Source organism: Oryzias latipes, chromosome 7 (genome assembly GCF_053564925.1).
Source record: "Oryzias latipes strain Hd-rR chromosome 7, Olatipes_Hd-rR_3.1".
Taxonomy (NCBI): Eukaryota; Metazoa; Chordata; class Actinopteri; order Beloniformes; family Adrianichthyidae; genus Oryzias; species Oryzias latipes.
Genome location: NC_136243.1, coordinates 15,758,898 through 15,780,961, shown reverse-complemented (window position 1 = coordinate 15,780,961; position 22,064 = coordinate 15,758,898). Strand labels below are relative to the sequence as shown.

The 22,064-nt window shown below is 38.6% G+C and overlaps 3 protein-coding genes across 4 annotated transcripts; 2 read left to right on the top strand and 1 right to left on the bottom strand.

Moving 5' to 3' along the window:
• Positions 1–696: 696 nt before the first annotated feature.
• On the bottom strand, positions 697–3,645 carry LOC101163006 (PRA1 family protein 3). The gene is made up of 3 exons (XM_004070831.5): positions 3,291–3,645; positions 2,513–2,730; positions 697–1,697 (listed from the first exon to the last, which is right to left on the bottom strand). Exons 1-3 carry the CDS (start codon positions 3,470–3,472, stop codon positions 1,522–1,524), a joined length of 576 nt encoding a protein of 191 aa, XP_004070879.1. The 5' UTR covers positions 3,473–3,645; the 3' UTR covers positions 697–1,521.
• A 213-nt stretch (positions 3,646–3,858) lies between these two features.
• Positions 3,859–10,427, top strand: LOC101166718 (NEDD8-activating enzyme E1 catalytic subunit). Of its 2 annotated transcripts, none has more exons than XM_023956758.2 (19): positions 3,859–3,963; positions 4,254–4,384; positions 4,488–4,526; positions 5,541–5,691; positions 5,772–5,852; positions 5,949–6,031; positions 6,208–6,288; positions 6,387–6,430; positions 6,522–6,586; positions 6,708–6,863; positions 8,791–8,893; positions 8,964–9,074; positions 9,173–9,226; positions 9,383–9,419; positions 9,495–9,576; positions 9,691–9,791; positions 9,878–9,941; positions 10,062–10,116; positions 10,202–10,427. In XM_023956758.2, the coding sequence occupies exons 2-19, from the start codon at positions 4,365–4,367 to the stop codon at positions 10,288–10,290; spliced, it is 1,416 nt and encodes a 471-aa protein (XP_023812526.1). In that variant the 5' UTR covers positions 3,859–3,963; positions 4,254–4,364; the 3' UTR covers positions 10,291–10,427. The 2 variants fall into 2 exon arrangements, with proteins under 2 accessions (XP_023812526.1, XP_023812527.1); XM_023956759.2 differs by having other exon boundaries at positions 3,871–3,963; positions 5,541–5,664.
• A 1,338-nt stretch (positions 10,428–11,765) lies between these two features.
• LOC105354440 (chemokine-like protein TAFA-2) lies at positions 11,766–20,286 on the top strand. The gene is made up of 5 exons (XM_020704810.2): positions 11,766–11,956; positions 12,551–12,659; positions 13,675–13,830; positions 14,070–14,194; positions 20,117–20,286. Exons 2-5 carry the CDS (start codon positions 12,551–12,553, stop codon positions 20,126–20,128), a joined length of 402 nt encoding a protein of 133 aa, XP_020560469.1. The 5' UTR covers positions 11,766–11,956; the 3' UTR covers positions 20,129–20,286.
• Positions 20,287–22,064: the final 1,778 nt, after the last annotated feature.

Genomic DNA, 22,064 nt, shown 5'->3' with positions numbered 1-22,064 from the left:
TAAGGATAACAAAGTCGATGTTTTAGAGTGGCCATCACAGAGCCCAGATGTAAATCCTATTAAACATTTATGGTCAGAAATGAAAAGGGGGGTACATGCAAGGGGGACCTACAAACTTGACTAAGTTACACCAGTTCTGTCTGGAGGAATGGGCCAAAATTCCTACCAAATCTTGTGAGAAGCTTGTGGAAGGACATCCAAGACGTTTGACCCAAGTACTGCAGTTTGAAGGCATGAGTACCAAATACTAATGAAATGTATGTAAACTTTTGACTTTGATCAAAGTAATAAAAACTGTTCTAAAAAAACCCTAGTCTCATTCTGACATTTTGCATATATAAATAGTTGTAATTGAACTAAAACAGCAAAACTTTACTTTTATTTTGTGTCTGACGGTGTGAACAAATAACATGTTTTCATGTGGTGTATGTAAACGTCTGGTTTCAACTGTATATCCCTAACTTATTGGGAGTAGTGTATGTATGGGAGACTTAACCAAGAAATGTAACGTGCAACAACAATCATACCAGATTAATTTTTTTTAGACTGCTTTATTTGGCTTCCAGTTAATACATGTTTCGGGAATGAAAAACATACATAAAATGACAACACATGTAAAGATTTTCTAATAGATTTGCTACTTGTGTATGTCACATGCATAGACTGCTGCAAGAAAAGAAACACTGGACGCATCTGTCAAAATAAAATAAAAAAGAAATTGGAGCAGTTTTTAATCAACACTTTACATTTCTGTTATACATAATTTGGTTTAATACAGGATTTTTTCTTTAGAACAACGTTACTTTCAGTGTTGCTGCCAGTTTACAGAGTAAAACAAATATGTGCATATCATTGCTTCATATTTAAACAAAGCTGTATTTGCCATTAACTTTTGAACATTGCATAGCTGTAACCATTTGGGGTGGAGGGGTTCCAGATAACTAGGAGCTCTATGCACAAAATGATGACAGAAAACCCACACACAGTCAAACCATCTAACCAAATATGTAAACAAAACAAAAAAAAAGATTGCAAATCCATTTTTTTTCCTAATGAAACTGAAATGTAGGTATGGCTGTCAAATCAGCAGTTTCAATGCCTAAAATAGCCATAACACTAAGCGTGTTCATTTCCGAGGTAGAATACCCTTACAGAAGAAGTTGTGCTTCAGAAAAAATGCATCATGCTCGTGAATTTTTAAATGTAAAAGTAAATGGAGTGTTACAAAAAACAGCAATGACTTGGATTTAAAGGTTTTTTTGGGGGGACAAAGGAAGTTTTAATGACTTTCAGCGCAACGTGCCTGTCATCCTCACTGTACAAAGATTGCACAACCATTTAAAAAGTTACATATTGTGAACTGGCAAAGTGGCATGAGTTTATAAACCAAACTGATATGATTATAAAAAGTGGAAAAGTAGATTTTCAATAACGTTTTCTATCTAAATGGTGATTTGCGGGATCAGACTCTTAATCCATTCTGGATGATGGTAAATACTCAACATTCTCAAGGCTAAAGCATTATTCCTTGAGTTTACTTTCGATAAAGTCCTGAATCTTGTTCATTTTTTCCTCCTGCTGATCCAGGAGATCCATGATGATGCCCATGGGGGTCTTCTTCAAGCCAACTCCTTCAATCTTGTTCTCCAGCTTGTTCTTTATGTTGCGCAGCCTCAGAGAGGCATGGATCATGATTACTACAGGAAGAAGAAGAACAGAAAGCTTTTATTGTACCAGGGGAAAAAAAACAAAACACAAAAACATGGTTAAAACACAAAATAACAAATCCAAATACAATGCTTGTGACACTTCACGCAGCAGTATGTGTCTGAGGGAGCGGTGCATGCTTCATTTATTTATTTATTTGATTTCCATGGTGGGCAGATGCTGAATGCATGACATCAACCAGCAAATCTGGTCCAAGTCAACCCCCCATAGCAACCAATCAACACAGGCGCGATAGGGCAGGCCTGATTTGTGGCATCATTGCTTCATCTGCTTGCCGCAGTGTTGGGGCTGCTACATCTGTTGCAAACACTTATGGTAACTTTTCATGCCTTCAAATAGAAGGTGCTAATGCACAAGTTCGACAGCTGTCTGGCATTGCTAACTGTGTTTTAAAATGTGTCACAACGGCTGATGCTGAACATGCTGTTCAGTCATGGCTGGATGATCAAACCTTCGGGAAAACTTTGCTCCTTCACATCAATATTCCCAATAGTTTTTGTGGGATAACACTGAGCTTTGGTGCAACGTGGGGTTTTGAAAGTGAGCAAAAGTTAAAATAGAAAAGATAAAACCATAATAAACCATGGTGTTGAACGTAAAGATGTTTTCGCTTGATCCAACAGAACTAGTTATACAAGAAAACATTTTTGATGAATTAGAAAGCCGTTCATTAAAAAAAAAAAAAAAAAAAAAAAAAACGGACAACAAATAACTAATATTGCTGGCCTTATATATATTAAAAAAGGGAAATACTGTGCAAGGAAAAACAACTATTTAGACTTACAGAGCAACGGGAAAGTGATCCCAAAGATGAAGATCATGACACCTCCACACAGAGACAGCAGAAAATAACTTGTGACCATGACACAGATGACAAATAGAGTTGGGTTCTTCCTTTTGAAGCTTTTGATGAAGGCCTTGTTCTCTCCAGCCCAAACAGACCCTGCAAAGACCAGAGTCACCACAGTTCCTCCTAGAAACAGGCCAAAGGGATTTAGGAACCTGAACAAAGAAAAATAGTGGAAAAGACAATTGTAAGATTAGTTATGGTTTTAAATTTAACAAAACAGCACAACCTGCAGGTTTAAAGCAACTAGAGCACCACCGTACTATGCTTTTTCTGTAAACCGGAAATGGATAGAAGATTACCCACAAGGCCTACTCACGTAGTCATAACTTACACCCCAAAGTGCTATTGTTATTAAAGCAGAAATGGAAACTACCTTTAAGTCCTACGTTCAGAATTATTATTATTTTTCTTTTTACAGTAAAGTCAATGCCAACGTCAATATCCCTAATTTGGTATTTTTTAAACCATTTCCTGTGGTTAGCTAGTATTTTGTAGCATTAAGCAAATCTACGTTGCTACAAGTTTCCTAAAATAAGATAACTAAAGTTATATAACAATGAAACATACGTTGAAGGCCACTAAAATATTACCATTAATATAATTCTAGAAAGGAAAAATACAGTTTAGCGGAAGCAGCTTTACATAAACATGTAAGGGTGTGGACAGAGTCACAGATGCTAACTTTGCCTGCGTAACTGCAGCCAGGACTTACCCAACAATCAAGAAAACCACCAGGGCCGCGGCGAAGTAGTTAGTTTGGTAATACATTAAGTTACTGATCATTCTGTTGTTCCACTTCGCTAGATCGCTAAAGTCTGGTTTCGCAAATCGGTCCACTCCAGGGAAGAAGTCATCCCATTGTCGGAGAGGCGCCAGCTCCATCTTGGTTGCCATGTTGTCACCAAACGGTCAGAAAATAGCCACGCCACCATGCGCTGCGTAATGTTTTGACAGGTCAGCTGATTTCTTGGTCTGGTGTGGGAAAACAGGTCAAACGGGAATTCACACTCTCGCGAGATCCGAAGAGATGCTTCGTCTCTGTCGGTTTTCTTTACTTGTGGAGCACTAAACTTGCGCAGCTGGATTCGCATAAGGTCACTGTGATGACAGTTAAGAGAGACAAATAAAAAATGTTTGTGTTTTGAGAATAATTATTTCAAAAACACCTTTAAAAATGTAATGTTAAAATTATATTTTAGAAATGTACGACTGTTTTGCCGAAAAATTAGTGCCAGGCTGACTTTTGGATGACATAACATCACACGTTGCTTAACATATAATTATATTTGTCATTAGTGTGATTCAATTGAAAGATGCATACTTTCAAATGAATGTACCATTTCTAAAAGCTGTCTTTTCATTCGGAAATCGTTTACCCCACCGGAGTAAGTTAACATCAGATTGGAGCTCCATCTGCTGCCTTTTGTGTTTCATTTTTTTTATTGAAAAAACACTTGAGGTTTACAGTATTGTGGCAGTTGTAAAAATAATTCAACAATATTACAATTAATGTAAACAACCTTTAAATAATCTATAACTTAGGGGTTATCAAAAAGCTGCAAGTTACTTATATTTTGAAGTTCCAGTTCCAAGTTTATTTTCCATGAAGTTTACGGATGAAAAAAAAAAAAAAGAGCAGAGTTCTTAATAAAATGTAATATGGTTTGATTTTAAGGAATCGACCATTTCAGTTTCGGTTGGTTTTGAGAAACGGCTGCGGTCTCCCAGCCGTTTCTGACTCCCGTGAACGCAGCAGCAGGAATCGAGGACATGGGACCGTGAAAGTATGGCGGATGCCGAGGAGCCGTAAGTCTTAAATGGATGGAAAAAATATATTCTAGTGGGCAAACCGTGGACTTCGGGCGTGATATGGAAGCGCTAAGAATGCTGTTTTACTGTCTTCTTTCAGGGAGAAGAAAAGAAGGCGAATAGAAGACCTGACTGACAAGTTAGTGACGAGTGCTAAAAAAAATGCTCGCAGCACAGAGCAGCAGCCAGGCTCGCGCTGCTTCGTTAACGGCCGGCAGACCTGCTAATATTAATATAAGCCAACAGGAGGTTCGCTAGCTAAATCTAAAAAAATAAAATAAAAGGTTTGCTAGCTTTAGCAGCTACTTTAATCATTAGCTTACATTTAATAAACACTACATTGCAATAGAAAAGACAGAAGCCATTGCAGCTCTTGCATAAATCACCCAGCAGAAAGGATGGTTTTTAATAACATTAAAACCAGCCAAATGACTAATAATGGTTCTTTAACTACATTTTAAGAATAAATATGGAAAAGGTAATATCTTAGTGACGCACTGAGTCATTGAAAAAGACTATGGGTGTAATTACAGTGCAATGAGAGCTCCTTTTAGCTGTGAAAACATGCAGTCATTAATCAAACATGACATTAAAACCCCCTTCATAGCATTTACAGCAATGTTCTGATTTACTGACATTGCAGACTACATAAGTCTAATCATATTTTATCCTTGCAAACTGACACTCAATGTTCTCAATTCTACGTACAAATTATTTTGTAACGCTTTTAAAAAAAATTAATATATTTATTCTAAATATATTTACAGAAGTACTTTAATTGACAAAAATGGTAGAATACGAAAATCAAGAGAGTAAAAAAAATGGGTTATTTGGAATCAATAAAACAAAACTCCTAGGGTTGCGTTCAGGAACGTGAAGATGAGATTCATTTATATCCCTTGTTATCTTTTTTTATTGTTTGAAAAGTTCTTGAATAGAGCATAAATTTACAGTGCCAAAGACAGAAAGGAAAACGTATGGAAAAGCTTTTAATGTTACAAAAGTTTGGCTTAAAAAAATAACCCGAGAGTGATTTAACTCAATTTTTAAAACAAAGACTTCCTGTCTTTTGTAGTATTTAATTTAAATGTGCATTTAAACTATTAATATGTTACGAAGAGAACTGCATAGTTGTCTGCCGTGTTGTGTCTAGAATGGCTGTTGATGGCGGGCACAGGATCAGCGGTTGCAGCTGGGATGGTCGCTGGAATCACGTCAGGAAATTTCTGGAACGTCCGGGGCCGTTTACCCATCCCGACTTTGAGCCGAGCCCTGAGGTGAAGCAGAGTTGCTTCAATGATGCTGTTTGTGCTTTTCACTAAATTCTACTTTTTTATTAGCTTTTACCTGAATTGTTTGAACTCATCAACACACGTCCTTTCAGTCTTTACAGTTTTTGTTGGAGACCTGCAAGATCCTGGTGATTGGGGCAGGAGGGCTCGGTTGTGAACTTCTTAAAAATCTGGTATTTCATAACTGCAGTCCAAAATAATCAGTCTACCTAAAGTTAGAACGGATATGTTGGTTTTGAGTCTCTAAAGAGCTTTTTTGTTTTTTTTAGGCTCTATCTGGGTTTCGCCTGATTGACGTTGTCGACATGGATATTATTGATGTGTCGAACCTCAACAGGCAGTTTCTTTTCAGGTTGGTTTTCACATCCATACTTAAAAGTTCTGTGAGATTTTACTTGTCGCAAAGACAAATGGTTTAAAAACAACTTTGTTGTTCCTTTAAAAAAAAAAAAAAAGATTCTGCGTCATTTGTCTTGAAACTTGTTTTAAAATGTGATTGTCTAATCAGTCCTGGGATGTTTCTTTTAGGCCCAATGATGTTGGAAGACCAAAAGCAGAGGTAGCTGCTGAGTTCATCAACAGTCGTATCCCAGGATGCAAAGTACTCCCGTATCCTTCACAGGCCTCTTTAGAGTTAAAAAGAAAAACTTTGTTCTGGTAAATATGGAATATATAGGTTTTTTTTCTTCCTTAAGAGAGGCATACAGTCACTTCAAAAAAATACAAGATTTTGATGACTCCTTTTACCGCCGTAAGCATGTTCTTTTTACTTTGGTGGAATTTACAAAAGGAAATCTGTGAGAGGTTCTTTTAATTTGAAGGTACTTGTTGTTCATTTGCAGAGTTCCACATAATTGTCTGTGGACTGGACTCCATCATTGCCAGACGTTGGATGAACGGCATGCTGGTAAAACACTAAGTATAGGATCCATTTTATGTGATAGAACTTTGTTTATCAAAGGAAAAACAAAAAACAAAATGGAGCCACTCCTTTTCTACAAGGAGTTAAGGTGGGTCTTCTGCTCTAGATATCCATCCTGAGCTATGATGAAGGAGTCCTGGATCCCAGCTCCATCATCCCTCTCATTGATGGGGGGACGGAAGGCTTTAAGGGAAATGCTCGAGTCATTCTTCCGGGCATGACGGCGTGTATCGACTGCACGCTGGAGCTGTACCCGCCACAGGTACGACACAAAAAGGCTGTTGGGATGTCACTGTGAAGGTCAGTCGTGTGTACTGCCATTGTTCTGATGATGCAGGACAGGGAATGTGATGCGGTGCAGGACCTAACTGCTGTTTTGTCCTGTGTGTGAGCATGTGTCTCATCTGTGGTGGACAGCTAGAGATTATTGGATTTTTTTTTTTCTTCTCCCATCAGGACTGACAGCTGGTTTTTAACATGAATATAAAATAAAATAGTCCTTGTTCATAACTGTAAACTATCTGCCATCTAGAGAAAAGAGTGACAGATTTTTTATGTTTATGGTTCACAGCTGAGCGCACTTAGTGTCTGCAATGTGCCGTCCATGAGGTGTTTGTGCTGCAATAATAGCTTTCATTAACCAGGACTTGTACTTTTGCAAAGGATGTAAAGTGGTTTCCTCAGGGTAATGTTGACAGACCTGATCTATGCTACCACCTTCTGTATTAAAAGTAAAATGCTTTATCTTGTAGAAGTCTTTGAGTCCTGTGCTGAATCTTATGAACAATCAAGGTGAACAGATGAAGCTGACCCTACATTGGGTCACACCGGGAAGGTGTTGGTTTAAAGCCCGTTTGGGTCTTTCATGACTTCCGAGTCGACGGGCTCTCAAGTTTGTTTTCTGTCATTTTTCTGGATTTCTTTCACAACTTCAAACCATGCAAACAAAGCGGATTAGTGGCTCTAAGCAGCCTGGAAGTGTCACTGCACTTAGGAAAAAGAGAAGCAATTGTTTTGGTCGGTTTTGTGCCTTGAAAGGATTTTTTTAAGACATAATTGATGATTTCAAATAAGGTTTTACCCTTCAACAGAAAAGCAACAGTTGCTTCTGTAAGGTCATTGCTGATGCTATTTTTTAGCACGCTAAAAGTCCACACTGACCCTATTTCTATATATATATATATATATAATGGTATTTCCAGATTATGATAAATCGTCAGATGACTAGCGGTTGCCAATTCTTATCCTCCCTCTTTTAATAAACCAATAAGGTGGTAAGTTTACTAGGGGTGTGACGATGACCGCATCACCGCGGTGATGAGATGATCCCCGTCACCGCACGTTCCTCTTTTTTTTTGTGAAAGTTCTGCATAAGGTGCATGATTTGAACTATAAAAAACACATTAATTTTTGCTAATAATTTACTTTTTCTGCGAGTCCTGTGTTCAAACTTCAAGGGCTTCTGGGGAAATTTTCATTGTATTCATTTCCATTACAAACTGTGTGCGTTCTTGAGTGCGCAACGCTGCCCGCCGAGGATTTTGTGTTTGGGGGGGTCGCAAGAGTCCCGACACACGACTCCTGCCTTCTTCATCACCGCGGTGATCAAGATCCCCCACAGTCACAGCTCTACTCCAGAGCGGGTGAATAAAGAATCAATCACCTTTTTCATCTGGGGGGAAACCTTTTTTTTGCTGTTCTCCTTCACTTCGTAACAACAAACATGAACGCGCACGCATCTCCCAACATTTGTGCGCGTTCTCACTCACTCTGGCGCGGCACGCACTCCTTCCTCCTACACACGTACACATACTCATTCTACAACACCTATATAGTTACAGCTATATATACTGCTAACTAGTTAGATAGTAGTTAGTTGTTGATTTGGTGTTTGGCGGGGGGGGGGTAACTGCGACACTGCGGCTCCTGCTGCTTCATCACATCACACATATCAAAGCTCTAAGGTTTACTCAAAATCTGACGCAGTTTAGTTTTTGTTATGAAATAGTGATGAAGTTATTAAACGGTTTCTGTTCCTTTGACATAGTAATTCATTAGCTCTAAGGCTTTGTAAATAGATACAATTATTTTTATCCTCTTAAAAGCAATAAAGCGGATGCATTTGTCCTATCGTAACAGTTAAGTGTCCAAAATATACGTCCTTGTCAACTCTCTTTTGGCATCCACAGATAAATTTCCCGATGTGCACCATTGCCTCGATGCCCAGGCTGCCGGAGCACTGCATCGAATATGTCCGCATTCTACAGTGGCCCAAAGAGACGCCGTTTGGAGGTAGGCTCAGACGTTCACATCCTGACACAGGACTGTCAGAACGGAGCACCTGACTCTCATCCTCACACAGACACAAGTTTGGACGGTGATAATCCAGAGCATATCCAGTGGGTGTTTGAAAGATCCCAGGAAAGAGCAGCGGAGTTTAGCATCCCAGGCGTGACCTACAGACTCACTCAAGGTAAGTTTAGGAAATTATTAAAATGATTGTGTGTGCTTCAGATGTTTGTTTTTCCTCCCCATTTTTTTATTAATGTATATTGAATAATTTCTTTGCAGGAGTTGTGAAGAGGATCATTCCTGCTGTAGCATCAACGAATGCTGTTATTGCTGGTATAGTTAAAATACTTACAAATAAAGAAAAAACTCTGATCCAAATAACCTCTTTTCTAAGGGAAAGGATTGTCATTACGGTCATACTTTGTGCCCGTTGCTTCAACATGTATGTAGTAAGGTGGCTTATTTCACTTCGACTTCTGTTCTTCACAGCTGCCTGTGCAACTGAGGTTTTTAAAATTGCAACCAGGTTAGTCGTTAAAACCAGTTTTTTGTTTCGTAAAGGTATCAAATGTTTTGTAACATTACAGTTTTTTCTGTCCAGTGCTTATATTCCCTTAAATAATTACCTGGTCTTCAATGACGTGGATGGACTGTACACCCATGCTTTTGAAGCTGAGCGAAAGGTTAGTTTGATTTTTTTAATTTTTTTTAATTTGTACAGACGTCCTTTATTTATACTTTTATTTTGGTCCTGCCAGAATTAACTGTTGTGATCTAGAATGATTCTCAATTTACAGGAAAACTGTACAGCGTGCAGTCAAGTACCTCAAGATTTGCAGTTCCCGCCCTCTGCCAAGTTACAGGAGATTTTGGAGTACTTGACGGAGAACTCTTCCCTGTAAGTACTGCAATGTGAATTTTTTTTTAAAAAAAAGAAAAAGAAAATCAGAGTCAGCTCAAAATTGCACATTTTTATTGTTACAGCCAAATGAAATCTCCGGCCATCACCACAGTTCTGGAAGGAAAGAATAAGACTTTGTATCTGCAGGTAGGGAATCCAGCTTCCATGAATGCATCACAAGGAGTTTTTTACAAGCTACAATAAAAATGTATTTATATATATATATATATATATATATATATATATATTTTTTTTTTAATATTCTAGTCTATAAAATCTATTGAAGAACGCACCAGACCAAACCTCTGCAAAACTTTAAAAGGTAATACATTTCTTCTCACGGTATTCTCGCTTGTTTCAAGTCTTAGAGCACAATGTAGAAGAAGTTGTGTCCTTTTCTGCCACAGAGCTGGGCTTGTCAGACGGCCAGGAACTAGCCGTAGCCGACGTCACCACGCCGCAGACCGTTCTCTTCAAACTCAACTTCACCGCTTGAGCAAAATGACCAGCAGCGATCCACAGACTGGATGATAGAATGACTTGGATGTTTATGTTTCTGTAGAACATTTGATGTTATGATGTAAATAAGATGCTTAACTCCTCAATAGTAAAATGTGATGTATACCCATTAAATCATTTAATCGCACTTTTTTTATTTGTATACCGCTGTTTTTTCTCTCTCCGCTGATTCACGTTGTTGACGTGTCCTGATTATTAAACAACATGCTCTCAGCTCTAACAAGGTTTTATTATCATCATCAATTTTTATGCAAAAGTAATTGCTGTACTTTAATTCATCTTTAGGAAACCCAAGTGGTCTTAAATGGATACTGTAGAGATCAAGAAACCAAGGAGCCCCTCTGTGCAACTATTTTTTAAAAGGAAATTAATGAAAAACAGAAAATGTGGTTCTAAATTGTCTTTTGTCTGGTATAGGTTTTGTAAAATTGATCTATGATCCATGTTGTAACCCAACATCAGTGGTTTACTTAAGGCACCTATAAACAAATAACTATTTTATTAACAATTTATCACCGAAACATCCAGTAAAATGCAAAATTGCCATATGAAATTATTTGATTAATCTTTGTGATATCTTAGATGACCCCACCCTTACATTGACGTGTTCTCCCTACCATGATAAAGGTGGAAAGATTTCATGTAATCCATGGACACCAGTGAAGATCACAAATCATTGAAGAAAAAAGGTTAAGTGCACTGTCTAGTGGGTCTAGATGACCCAACTCCCAATGTTAAAGTACCTATAGCACAAGGGTTAAAAAAAGTAGTGCAAACATAAATGTAGTACATTCGTGTACTTACCAATGAGTTCTATTAATGGTATTATTATATTTATACACATTATCTTGTGTTTACCTTGTGAGCATTTGTGTTTGCCCTCTAGAGATTTTGCACGTCAAAAAGAAAATGTTTAAACTCACGTCCTAATTGTACATCTAATGCTTATATAGATGAATAAACGAAGAAGCTACTCATTTTTAGTCTTTAGTTTTTAAAGTAAAAGGTTTTCTCCATAATTAGGTACAATTGTATTTTTGTTAAATGAATATGAATTTGTGGTTATTTTATTTTGCTTTTTGTTGATAATCAAAATATAGAAAAAGATATTGCACAGTTTACAAATATTTACGCAAGTATAGTTTATTTGTAAGTGGTTTTAATCTCAGTATATCTTTTTAAAAATAAGAATGATTTCCTTATTGTAGATTTCTTAACTGGGACAAAAAGGCGACAGTCTTTGGATGTGCTTAATCTTTTCTGTGCAGTGTGTGACAGGATGTGAGAGCTCCTATAAGCTTCTTAGGGTGCTAATGAAAGTGAGCGCTTATTGTCCGGCAGACAGATGGTTTCTGTCTTGATTAAGTTTGAACTTTCCTGCCGGCTGTAGAGACGGCCGCGCGCGCGCTCTTCAGTCGGAGCGTCTCCACCTGCAAGAAGACCTGAAGATCCATGCGCCTCATTTCCCCCTCGGCCAATGCTTTTCTGTGTTTGTTGTTTTTGTTGGTGTGACGCAGTAAAGTTCTGGAGGATGCCTAATTATATTTCCCTTCAACTTTTTCTTTTTTAATAAATAGATTTTCATCTTAATTGGAGACTTCTACAGCGGCTAACCAAGAACTCCCATAATAACTGCAACTCCAGTAAGTGTTTCTGAAAGATGCTACGTTAAATTAGAAGTAAAATTTTAATCATAAATCACTGGTATTAAAGCAGATAACCTTCATTAATAAATGTTTTTTTAAATTGTATTTTGATTGATTTGATTGATTGACATAGCATCTGAATTTAAACCTCCAAACCACAAAAAAATATAAATAAATAAATATCATCTACAGATAATCAGATAGGCTATAGAAATACATTTTTACGGATGGATGTATCACATTAGATTGTAGTTATCTAACTGTGATCATTTCTGTCATCGTAGCACTGAATTATTTATGGCTAAGATTTGGCATAGAAATTCACGCCCCACTTTTTGTGTGACTCATCTGGGGTTCAGCTTGATTAAGAGGACACACACACACAGATGAACAGCACTGACAGGATAATGTGACTCAGAAATAAGCCCGATGAGGCACCCTTGCCCTCTGCTGAGTTTGTGTCTTTGATTTGCTGTGACTTGCCTTGGTGATGTGATGACTAAGAGAAAATAAATGTAACCCTAATGGTCACATCAATAAAATAGTTAACCTATTTTTTTTATAAATCTGTCTTTTCTCTTTGCTGGGAAGATGAAGATGCAATCGCTGAATTGCCAGTTACACTGGGGGCTCCTACTGCTCTGCGTAGCAAACCTCTGGATCCAGCAAGTGTCCAGTGGCAACCGAAGAGGACACGCAGGTAAGTGTGAGATCCAGTCAGGCCACTCAAACACCCACAGGGCCTCATTAAGCCTCCTGGTCACTGATCTGTTGGCCTACAGGGGAGATCAGGGAGCTCAACACGCTGGTCCTTCTTGCAAAAAGATGTCAGTATTGTTTCCTGTCTAACAACATCATCACATTTGGAAAGAAACACCTCACCAGATCCACCTTTTTTCTTCTTCTTTGTAATATCTCATAACCACAGGTGTCAGCACTAAAATCCAGTTTTAACTCACTGCTTGTGTTAGTAAGCACATCTTTGAAGTTCTACATATCCTTTTCTTTGCTGCAATTTTTATGGTGTCACCTCTTTACTTCCTTAAAATGTGTATAAGTATACACAATTCTAAAATAGATTCTTAGTTTTTGAGGAGAAGGGTCTAGGGGCAGGGATGTTAAATTTAGCTTAATCTGTTTAGTTTAGCTGTTACCTGTTGAACTATATGACTTCATGTTTTTCATGATTTCGTGTTTATTACACAATTACCAGGATGAAGCCCATTGAGACGAGTATTGTTTTAATATTGGGCTATATAAATAAAATTGAATTGAATTGTTGTTTCATTCCCAGAACTTTTTCCTGCTTTATGTATTCTTCATCCCTTTCAGTTTTACTCTTAGAATATTATACTGTTATTTAACAAGATCTGTAGGCCAACAGATCATTGTCATTTAGCTTTAAAAATAAGCCTCATTATGCTTTGATTGCTACTGCTTTTGTGCAGGATTTCATTTAGCAATGGTGCTTCTCATCCACTAGGTGGGGCTGTTATTCCACAAAATGAAAAACCCAGTCAAGCTTGAAAAGACAATAAATGCTTTATCCAAACAGAACTGTTCAGCTCAGTTCAAATTAAAACTCATTTAAACCCTCGAGGGTACAAATGAACTACAGTCCTGTCATGAATGCAAAGGGTTTTAAATGTTTTATTTTGTTCCTAAATTCAAAACTGATACCAAACTCACCTTATTATTTTTATTTTCCCTCATAGGATCTTCAAAGGACAGGACAGGAACTTGTGAAGTCGTTGCTGCCCACCGCTGCTGCAATAAGAATAAGATTGAAGAGCGCTCTCAAACAGTCAAGTGCTCCTGCTTCCCTGGACAGGTGGCGGGGACGACGAGGGCGCTGCCCTCTTGTGTTGAAGGTAATATTTTGAAACCCCTTTCCGACTCATTTTAACAGAAATATTCAAACACAGCATGGATACAGTGCACGTATAGTCACTCTCACATGAATGCGTGCACCACCACTGAGGCAGGGACGAAAAAAATGACTGTCACATCTGATTGAATTGTTTTTCCCTGGCTCTTTTTTTTTTTTTTGAAAGTCCTTCAATCTAAAAAAAATTGACCTTCTCTTGTGCCGTTTTTGTCCTCTCTCCAGCCTCCATTGTGCGTGAGAAGTGGTGGTGTAAAATGGAACCGTGTCTGCCGGGGGAGGAGTGCCGGGTTCTGCCTGACCTCACAGGCTGGTCATGCATCTTGGGGAACAAAGTGAAGACCACGAAGGTGAGAAGGGGGTGCTGCATTAGTCTGAGTCACAGTTCACTTCATCCATCCATCCAACTATTAGTTGGACTCGCTTTATTATTCTTTAGTGGGGTTGTGGGGTTGCTGGAGCTTATCCCAGCTGACACTCCGAACAGGTCACCTGTCCATTACTGCCATTCGATTCAGCTTTATTTATATGGCAGCGATAACAATCACAATCGTCTTGAGACATTTCTCTGGAGTCAGTGCCTGGCTCCCTGGAGCAATCACTGAGGCAATGACCAGCAAAAAAAAGAAAAAAATCCTTTTAACGAGAAGAAAGGCTTGAACAGCATCTAGCTCTTGAGGGTAAGGAGGGGTCAGATTTTGTGGAGGGGTTGCACAAAGCGGGCAGGAAAGAGAAATTCAGAAACAGAGACGTAAATTCATGGCGACGAAGAATAGCAGAATACCTCCTGCACATATACATGATACATTCAGATTGTGCATAGCGCTTACAAGACTGAGAGTGGATGAAATGGGGAAAGCCAGCAAAGTATTAATTATAGAATAGATGAGTGGGTTTAGAGTGTGCTTATAAGATTGCTTTTGTTAGATTAAACAGCACAATGAGGCAGATAACTTTTTCAGTCATGACAGCAAGTAACATTACAGGTAAGTAGGCTGGCTCACAAAGTGAATATCAGAGTGGAAAACTGGCATGCACCCTGCAAAAAGAAAGAAAAGCATGCAAGGACCGAGGGGGGAAATAGAACTTACAGATGCTTAAATACGGTTTCATGCAGACTTTTTCACTTTCCTCATATTCTTGCAAGCCCTAATTTCATTTTAGAAAATTTCCTCAATCAAGTGTAATAACATCTCCCACTGGTATCAACTTATTTTTTTCACCTGGAACAGCGGGCTCAGAAAACCTAATTTGATAATTGGGTGAGTGATGGTGCCAAGAGGACAAACAGGAAATAGCTGTGAACTCATTGAGAGCACACAAAAAAAAGCCTTATAATTAAACCGAATGGCCAAGGGGAACCCCATAGCTATTAAAGATACATACATGCTTTTCAGAAGTTGCCTTTTTGTTGAACTCTTTAACATGCATTATTCATAGAGGGGGGGGGACTTGATTTTACTGGGAATCTAGGGCAAGGTAAGCACAGGGAGTGTGCTGCCAGTGATCTGTGATTTCACAGTCGCCGTGTAGCCATCAGACTGTGATCCAGTCGAACAAAAGAATGAAACAGAACATCACATAGCTGCTCTTCACAGTAACCTTTACTTGGCTACTGTTGCTATGTACTGTTGCTATGTTTCACACATCGGGCTTAAGTTTTTCTAAGCTTATATGAAAAAAAAAAAACAGGTTAATGTTTTCATTGTTTCGTTTCAACTATGAGAAACAGAATTTAAAAAAGAATCCAGGAAATCCCATTGAATGAATTTTAAATGTTTTAATTGTAAAATAGTGCAGAAAATTACTGTTCAACATCTACTAAACAAGCATTCGGTCCCTCACAGACCTGCTACTTCTTCTTTAAGAAGCTCTTTTATCCTTCACTCGCTACCTGTTTTAATGACTCCTGCTTGAACTGTTATCTATGTAAAAGACACTTGTCTTCACCCTTAAATAATCAGACTGCAACCTCTCCATCATGGCCAAGACCAACGAGGTGTCGAAGGACACCAGGGACATGATTGAACGAAACTGAGATGAGCAAGTTGATCTCTCACCAAGCTGACAAGAGATCAACTGTTTGTACAACTATAAAAAAAGGAAGAAAAGAAAGATCAATGGCAATCTACTTCCACCTGGAGCTCCTTGCAAGATCTAACCTAGTGGGAACACATGATCTTGAAAACAGTGAAGAAACAGCCCAGAAGGGAGAAGGTTCCTATTAGTAACACACATCATTGTCATGGATTCAAATCTGCTGGTGCTCCAAAGGCCCCCCTGCTTAAACTAGCACATGCTCAGACCTGTCCAAAGTTCTCCAGAGACCATCTAGATGATCCAGAGAAAGATAGGGAGAAGGTCATGTTGAGATAGACCCCAAGAAGGCAAGGCAAGGCAAGGCAAGTTTATTTGTATAGCACAATTCGTACACAAAGTAATTCAAGGTGCTTCACAAAACAAAAAATGCATTGAAATCACAATACATCATAGAAATAATCAACGTAAAATTTACTTTAAAAGAAAAGAAAAAATTTGAAAATTGATTTAAAAATAAAGGAAGGAAAGGAAAGAAAAGTGCAGATAGGACCTTTCAGTCATATACACGGCTAAACAGAAATGTTTTAAGTCTAGATTTGAACATGAACACAGAAGAGGCCTGTCTTACGACTTCAGGGAGGCTGTTCCAGATTTTAGCTGCAGAATATTGAAACGCTGATTCCCCTTGTTTAGTTCTGACTCTGGGAATCAACAGGAGGCCGGCCCCTGAGGTCCTCAGAGTACGAGATGGTTCATATGGCACTAACATGTCAGAGATGTACTTTGGTGCTCGGCCATGGAGAGACTTGTACACAAGCAGAGCTGCTTTGAAGTCTAGTCTTTGAGGTACAGGGAGCCAGTGCAGAGACCTGAGCACAGGACTAATGTGATCATACTTCCTGGTTCTGGTCAGGACTCGAGCAGCAGCATTCTGGATGTACTGAAGTTGTTTTACAGCTCGTTTGGAGAGGCCGGTGAGCAGGCCGTTACAGTAGTCTAACCTACTGGAGACAAATGCATGAATAAGTATCTCCAGGTCTGGCTTTGACATTAGGTTTTTGATTTTAGCAATGTTTTTCAGATGGTAAAAAGAACACCATGCCCACTGTGAAGCATCATGCTTTAGGAATTCTTTTCTTCAAATTGAATAGAACACTGATCCATATAGAGGATAGGATGAATGAGTTCATGTATGGTGAGCTGTTGGGCAGTGAAAGCATTGAGGATGAAACATGGCTGGATCTTCTAGGCTGAAAATGATATCAAACACATTACCTGGGTAGCAAAGGAGTGGCTACGTAAAAAAATCTTTTAAGGTTCTGAAGTGCTCCCCCCTACAGTCCTATTGAGTGTCTATGGGGGGAGTTGAACATTTATGTTTCCCAGCAACAGCCCCAAAACATCACAAATCTAGACACGATTTGCATTGAAGAATGGACCAAAATAGCAGCTACAGTGTAACCTGCTGAAGACAGGACACGTTTGACCCTTGTCCTTATGAACCAGGGTTACATTACAAAGAATTAAGGTGAACTTTTATTGTTGACTAAATACTCATTTTTTGCACCATCATTCAGATAAATTCTTTAAGAATCTAGTCTTTTACATTCTGTCTTTCACAGTTGAAGGATGAACATTACAAATCTCTCTCATCTTTTAAGTGGGACAGCTTCAAAATCAGCAAGTGACAAATACTTTTTTGTCTCACTTTAGCCAGTAGTTCTCCAAATTATTTTAAGTCTGTAAGTGGTATTTTTCTGGTAATTTGCATAATTGTCATCACACACAGAGAGACAAACTATGAGAATAAACATGGAGGCCACAGAAATGCATTTGCAAACCTTAAGGCAAAATGGCATGCCATCTAAAGCAACACTGCCAAACACACAACTGTTAATAATAGACTGCTATTGAAGGGAGATCTCTACCTTGAACCAGAGAAAGACAGATAGAACTTACATGCACTGCAGCAGTGTCCTTTCACACTGAAGAAGAATGAAGCAGCTATAGAAACACCCCTACAAGTCAATTCTCATGGGGGGGATCATGAGATTTGACTTGAAACTTGCCCTTAAAAAGAGGGGATTTGTGAAAAACGTTGCTTTGTTTTAGGAACTTTTGTGAAAAAATGGTTAAAAAACTGTCTAATGGGTAAAAGAGACAGTTAAACAGATGGAATATAGGCGTGGTCACGCAATCTAATCCTTTCAAGGGGGGAGGGGACCTTAACTTACTGTTTGAGGCATTGACTGTTGTGAAGAATAGTTAGAAACTGCCTTTAACTTTTATTACTCTAATGGTTTAAACTTGATTCATCAAGCATGTATTGTCATCTCAAAATTATATTACATTTGAAGACAGCACAGCCAAGCTATTTTCCTCACAGTTTATTCTCATACTCCCTTTTTCTGTGCATGTGTGATCTGCTGAGCAGGCCTCAGAATTATCTTCACTTTAACCTTGGAGCTTCTCTCCAGCAGCAACCTGTGGGTGTGATTTTCCCACATTGAATATGCAAATACAGGGTTTACACACCAAGCCCATTTTCCTGTTTTCTTTGTTTGGACTTTGATGCAGCAACCCTGTTCATCTGTCTGCAACCCTTCGTACAAATTTGTGCCTTTTGTGCGGAGTAAATCTCCACTGAAGCTAAGTGTTGTCTCTGAGTTATTATTCATTCATTTCTGTGTGCAAGAAACTGACAGGGTATGAACCTAATAATTTTATCAATACAGTCCTATCTAGCAGATCCAGTTTCTTCACAACTGTATAAGAGAATTAGACTGAGACAGTGTGACGTCACTCACATAAATGATCTCACTTTCAGCTCCAACGAAATGAAGCCATTTCAGTAGTAATTTTTTTGCGACATGGACACAGACACTTGGAGCCAGACGAGGTTAGTAAGCAGTGATTGGTCTAAGTCGGTCTGAAACAAAGTTTCTGACAGCGGGCTCTGGAGAATACATGTTTTTAAGAACTTGAGGGGGAGGAGTTACTCAGTCCAGTTCTCAAATACAGTCAATGGTTTGAGGCAGCACAGTATAGGTTTAAAGGTTGTCATCTGGACTTGGTTTTTAAAGTTGAAGATGTTTCACCTCTTATCCAAAAGGCTTTGTCAATTCTGGAATTCCAGAATTGACTATAAAACTGTAAAAACCAAGTCCAGATGACAACCTTTAAACCTACCACCATGATGGAATCTATCTGGATGAATCAGAGTCTTCATAGACAGGTTTAAAACATTTAACTGGAGCCAGGCCAGTTCCATGTAGCAACCATTAGGAGGCTTAATATGCAAAAAAAACCAAAAACAAAAAACAACCCATTCCCTTAACTCAAATGTAAAACAGTCCAACTATATTAAAAATATTTAAAAATTTGTTATTTGTCTCTGGTTTTTGATGGAAAAAACTACACTTGGGGTAATTTTGAATAAAGCATGTTTTTTAAGCATTCTATTAGTTTTCTATGTGAAAAACATATGACTAATTTCAGAAAAAAACCTAAATGGAAATAAAAAAGCTAAAAGATGAAATCTGGTACTGTCATACCAGTTTTAAACATTTCTTTCAGTGTTTTTTCAAGTTTTCTTTAGACCCCCTAACCTTCTCCCATAGTCCAAAAACATGTTATTCTATTAGAAGATTCTAAAGCGGCTCAAAGGGGTGAGTTTGAGGATGTATTTTTGTATGTGATTCTGTGATGGACTGGTGACCTCTTCAGGATGCACCGTGTCTTCCCCCGACCCTGCTGGAATTGACTCCAGCAATCCCCTCATGTCCTCAATCAGTGTAAAGCAGGAAGAAGTAATGCATCAATGGATAGACGATTAAACAGTGGGTTTTTAAAGCAAGTTTTTAGACTCATGTTTGAAACGCCCCTAACTGCTCATGGGCCCTGAACAGAGTTAAACAGTTTTAGATTAATCATTACCCAAAGCCGATCTGTCCCTAAAATGCAGATTTTCTCTTTTAACACAGTTTTACATATTCTTTTCCTGCATTTAGACAAAAATCTTTGAATTGGTCAACCTTACTGTAACTACAAGATGGCAATCCATGCCTGAATAATTGCTTTGAGGTGGGTGCAGTCTTTAGTGACTGACTATAAACAGGGTGAAGAAAAGAATCAATTTAAATCACAACCCTTAGCTTATTATGTGTCATACTTGTTGCAATCATTTCTGGAAATAGGTAATAAACATATCTTTTTTTCGCCTCTGTTTTTAGGTGTCTCGGTAGCAAGACAGAAGTTTCACCTAATGAGCACAAGCCAAGCCTGACCTGCTGTAGTCAATTTTAAGTATCACCACATTCTCATCTGATAGAGCAAGGTGGAACAGAGATTTAATTAGATATCTCCTGGCTGAACTTTAGGCTGCAAGAACTCATTATTTTAATTTTCTTTTGTCTTGGAAGACTTCTTGTCCACAGAGAGGACAATCTCTTTAAAAACTTGGAGAAAAAAAACAAGTGGTACCTTTTTTCCAATCTAAACACAGAATTTCTGCACAGCTCTTTGTTCTTGTGCTTGAAATGCTGGGCACATTGTGATGCGCTCAATCAAAGTTTGGATGGAGCTGCTGGCAGACACTTAAAAAGAGATTTTGTGGATTTTTCAGGTGGCAGAATGTGAACCCAGTCAGCGGCTCGTGACTTTCTGTCGATCAAAGCAAAGGACCACAAATACTGAGAAATTCATGACTACACTGTGTAGCATTTGCAGTCGACGCTGTCCCTCAACAGAGTGGTACCTTTCTAAAGAGGTCAGGTCCCCTTAGACTAGTCCTTAGCGTAAAGAGGCACTCTAACAAGCACACCTGCACACGCACACAAGCATGCACAAATACACAAATTCTCTTTTTGGACTCCATGGGTTGGACAGACTACCACCTGCGAGGCTGCAACAGTAGACACACAAGCCTGTGAAACCCTGATGCAAAATAGGGACTGTGTGAAATGCTAATCAGAAGGAGAAAGGTGAGAGAAGAGGAGCTTCTTCACTGCTGAGAGTCTTTACATCATGCTTTTTTTTCTGTTTGCCTCTCTCAACTGAGTGCTTCTGTGGAGGGGACTCTGTTTGTGGTAATGATGGGAAACACTGGTGTTTCTCTGCCTTGAAGCAGAACGTAGCCACCGCCAGGGCAGAATGTCTGTAACCACTTCATCAGTTGTCCTTTTCATGTGCATAATATTCCTTCTGGACCCACCCTCCGACTGCATCTCTTTTATCTCTTGAGTTCAGCCGCACAATTTGCATTTTACCTTTCGCAATGAAAAACATTTCATAGTAGCTCAAGCACAGAAGCTGCAAATCATTCCATTTCAGCCGCAGGACGCGAATGAAGGCCACACACTGTGCTAACTGAAAGCAGTTGAATCTGAAGCAGTTTGTTCAACATCACACAATGAGGATTGTTTTTACCAGAGAAAAGTTTTTTTAGAGTAGCAATGCAGTACACTCTCTAAATTGTTACTCTGAGAAACTGTGAATGATGATAAGATAAAAATGAGTTATTTTAGGATTTGAATATTTTTTTGTTTTAATGTCGTCCACCTTGGTGGCATTGACAGTAACAGGAGTGGTGTGGTCAGCAGCATCTCTGATACAAGTCAGCTTTTAAAACCTAACAAAGGCTTATGGCATGACATGTTAGAAAACTGATCTCACATCAGTTTGATGATTAAATACGCTCCTACATGGAGACCGTGTGCTGCATGCAATATAAGTTTATTAAAGACCCACTCCCATCATCCTATGAGCTACTGTAAAAGCGTTCCCGGAGGTATTTTCATTGTGAGTATATGCCATTTAAAATCACAAAAACCTTTCTTCTTTTCATAGAACATAGTTTCTGCAGAGCGGCTGTAGTTAATTAGAAATTCACCTCTGAGCTGTGGATGGGACAGATGCCGCAAAGCAATCCGCCTCGCCCTCCCCATTGCTGAGAGCTTGGAAGCTCGTGCCCCCCCAGCGTATTATCTATAACACAACAATACTCAATGTAATTTAGAGCTTAATTTTTTTTTAAATATATGTCCTCACCAGAAAAATATCACAATAAACATGTTAAAAACACCAAAACACAGAGTGGGTTTTTAACATCTTACATTAAAGCTTCACCTTTAATTTGTTTTGTTCAGTTGACAAAGTTAAAATGCTTTTCCAAAGACCCAC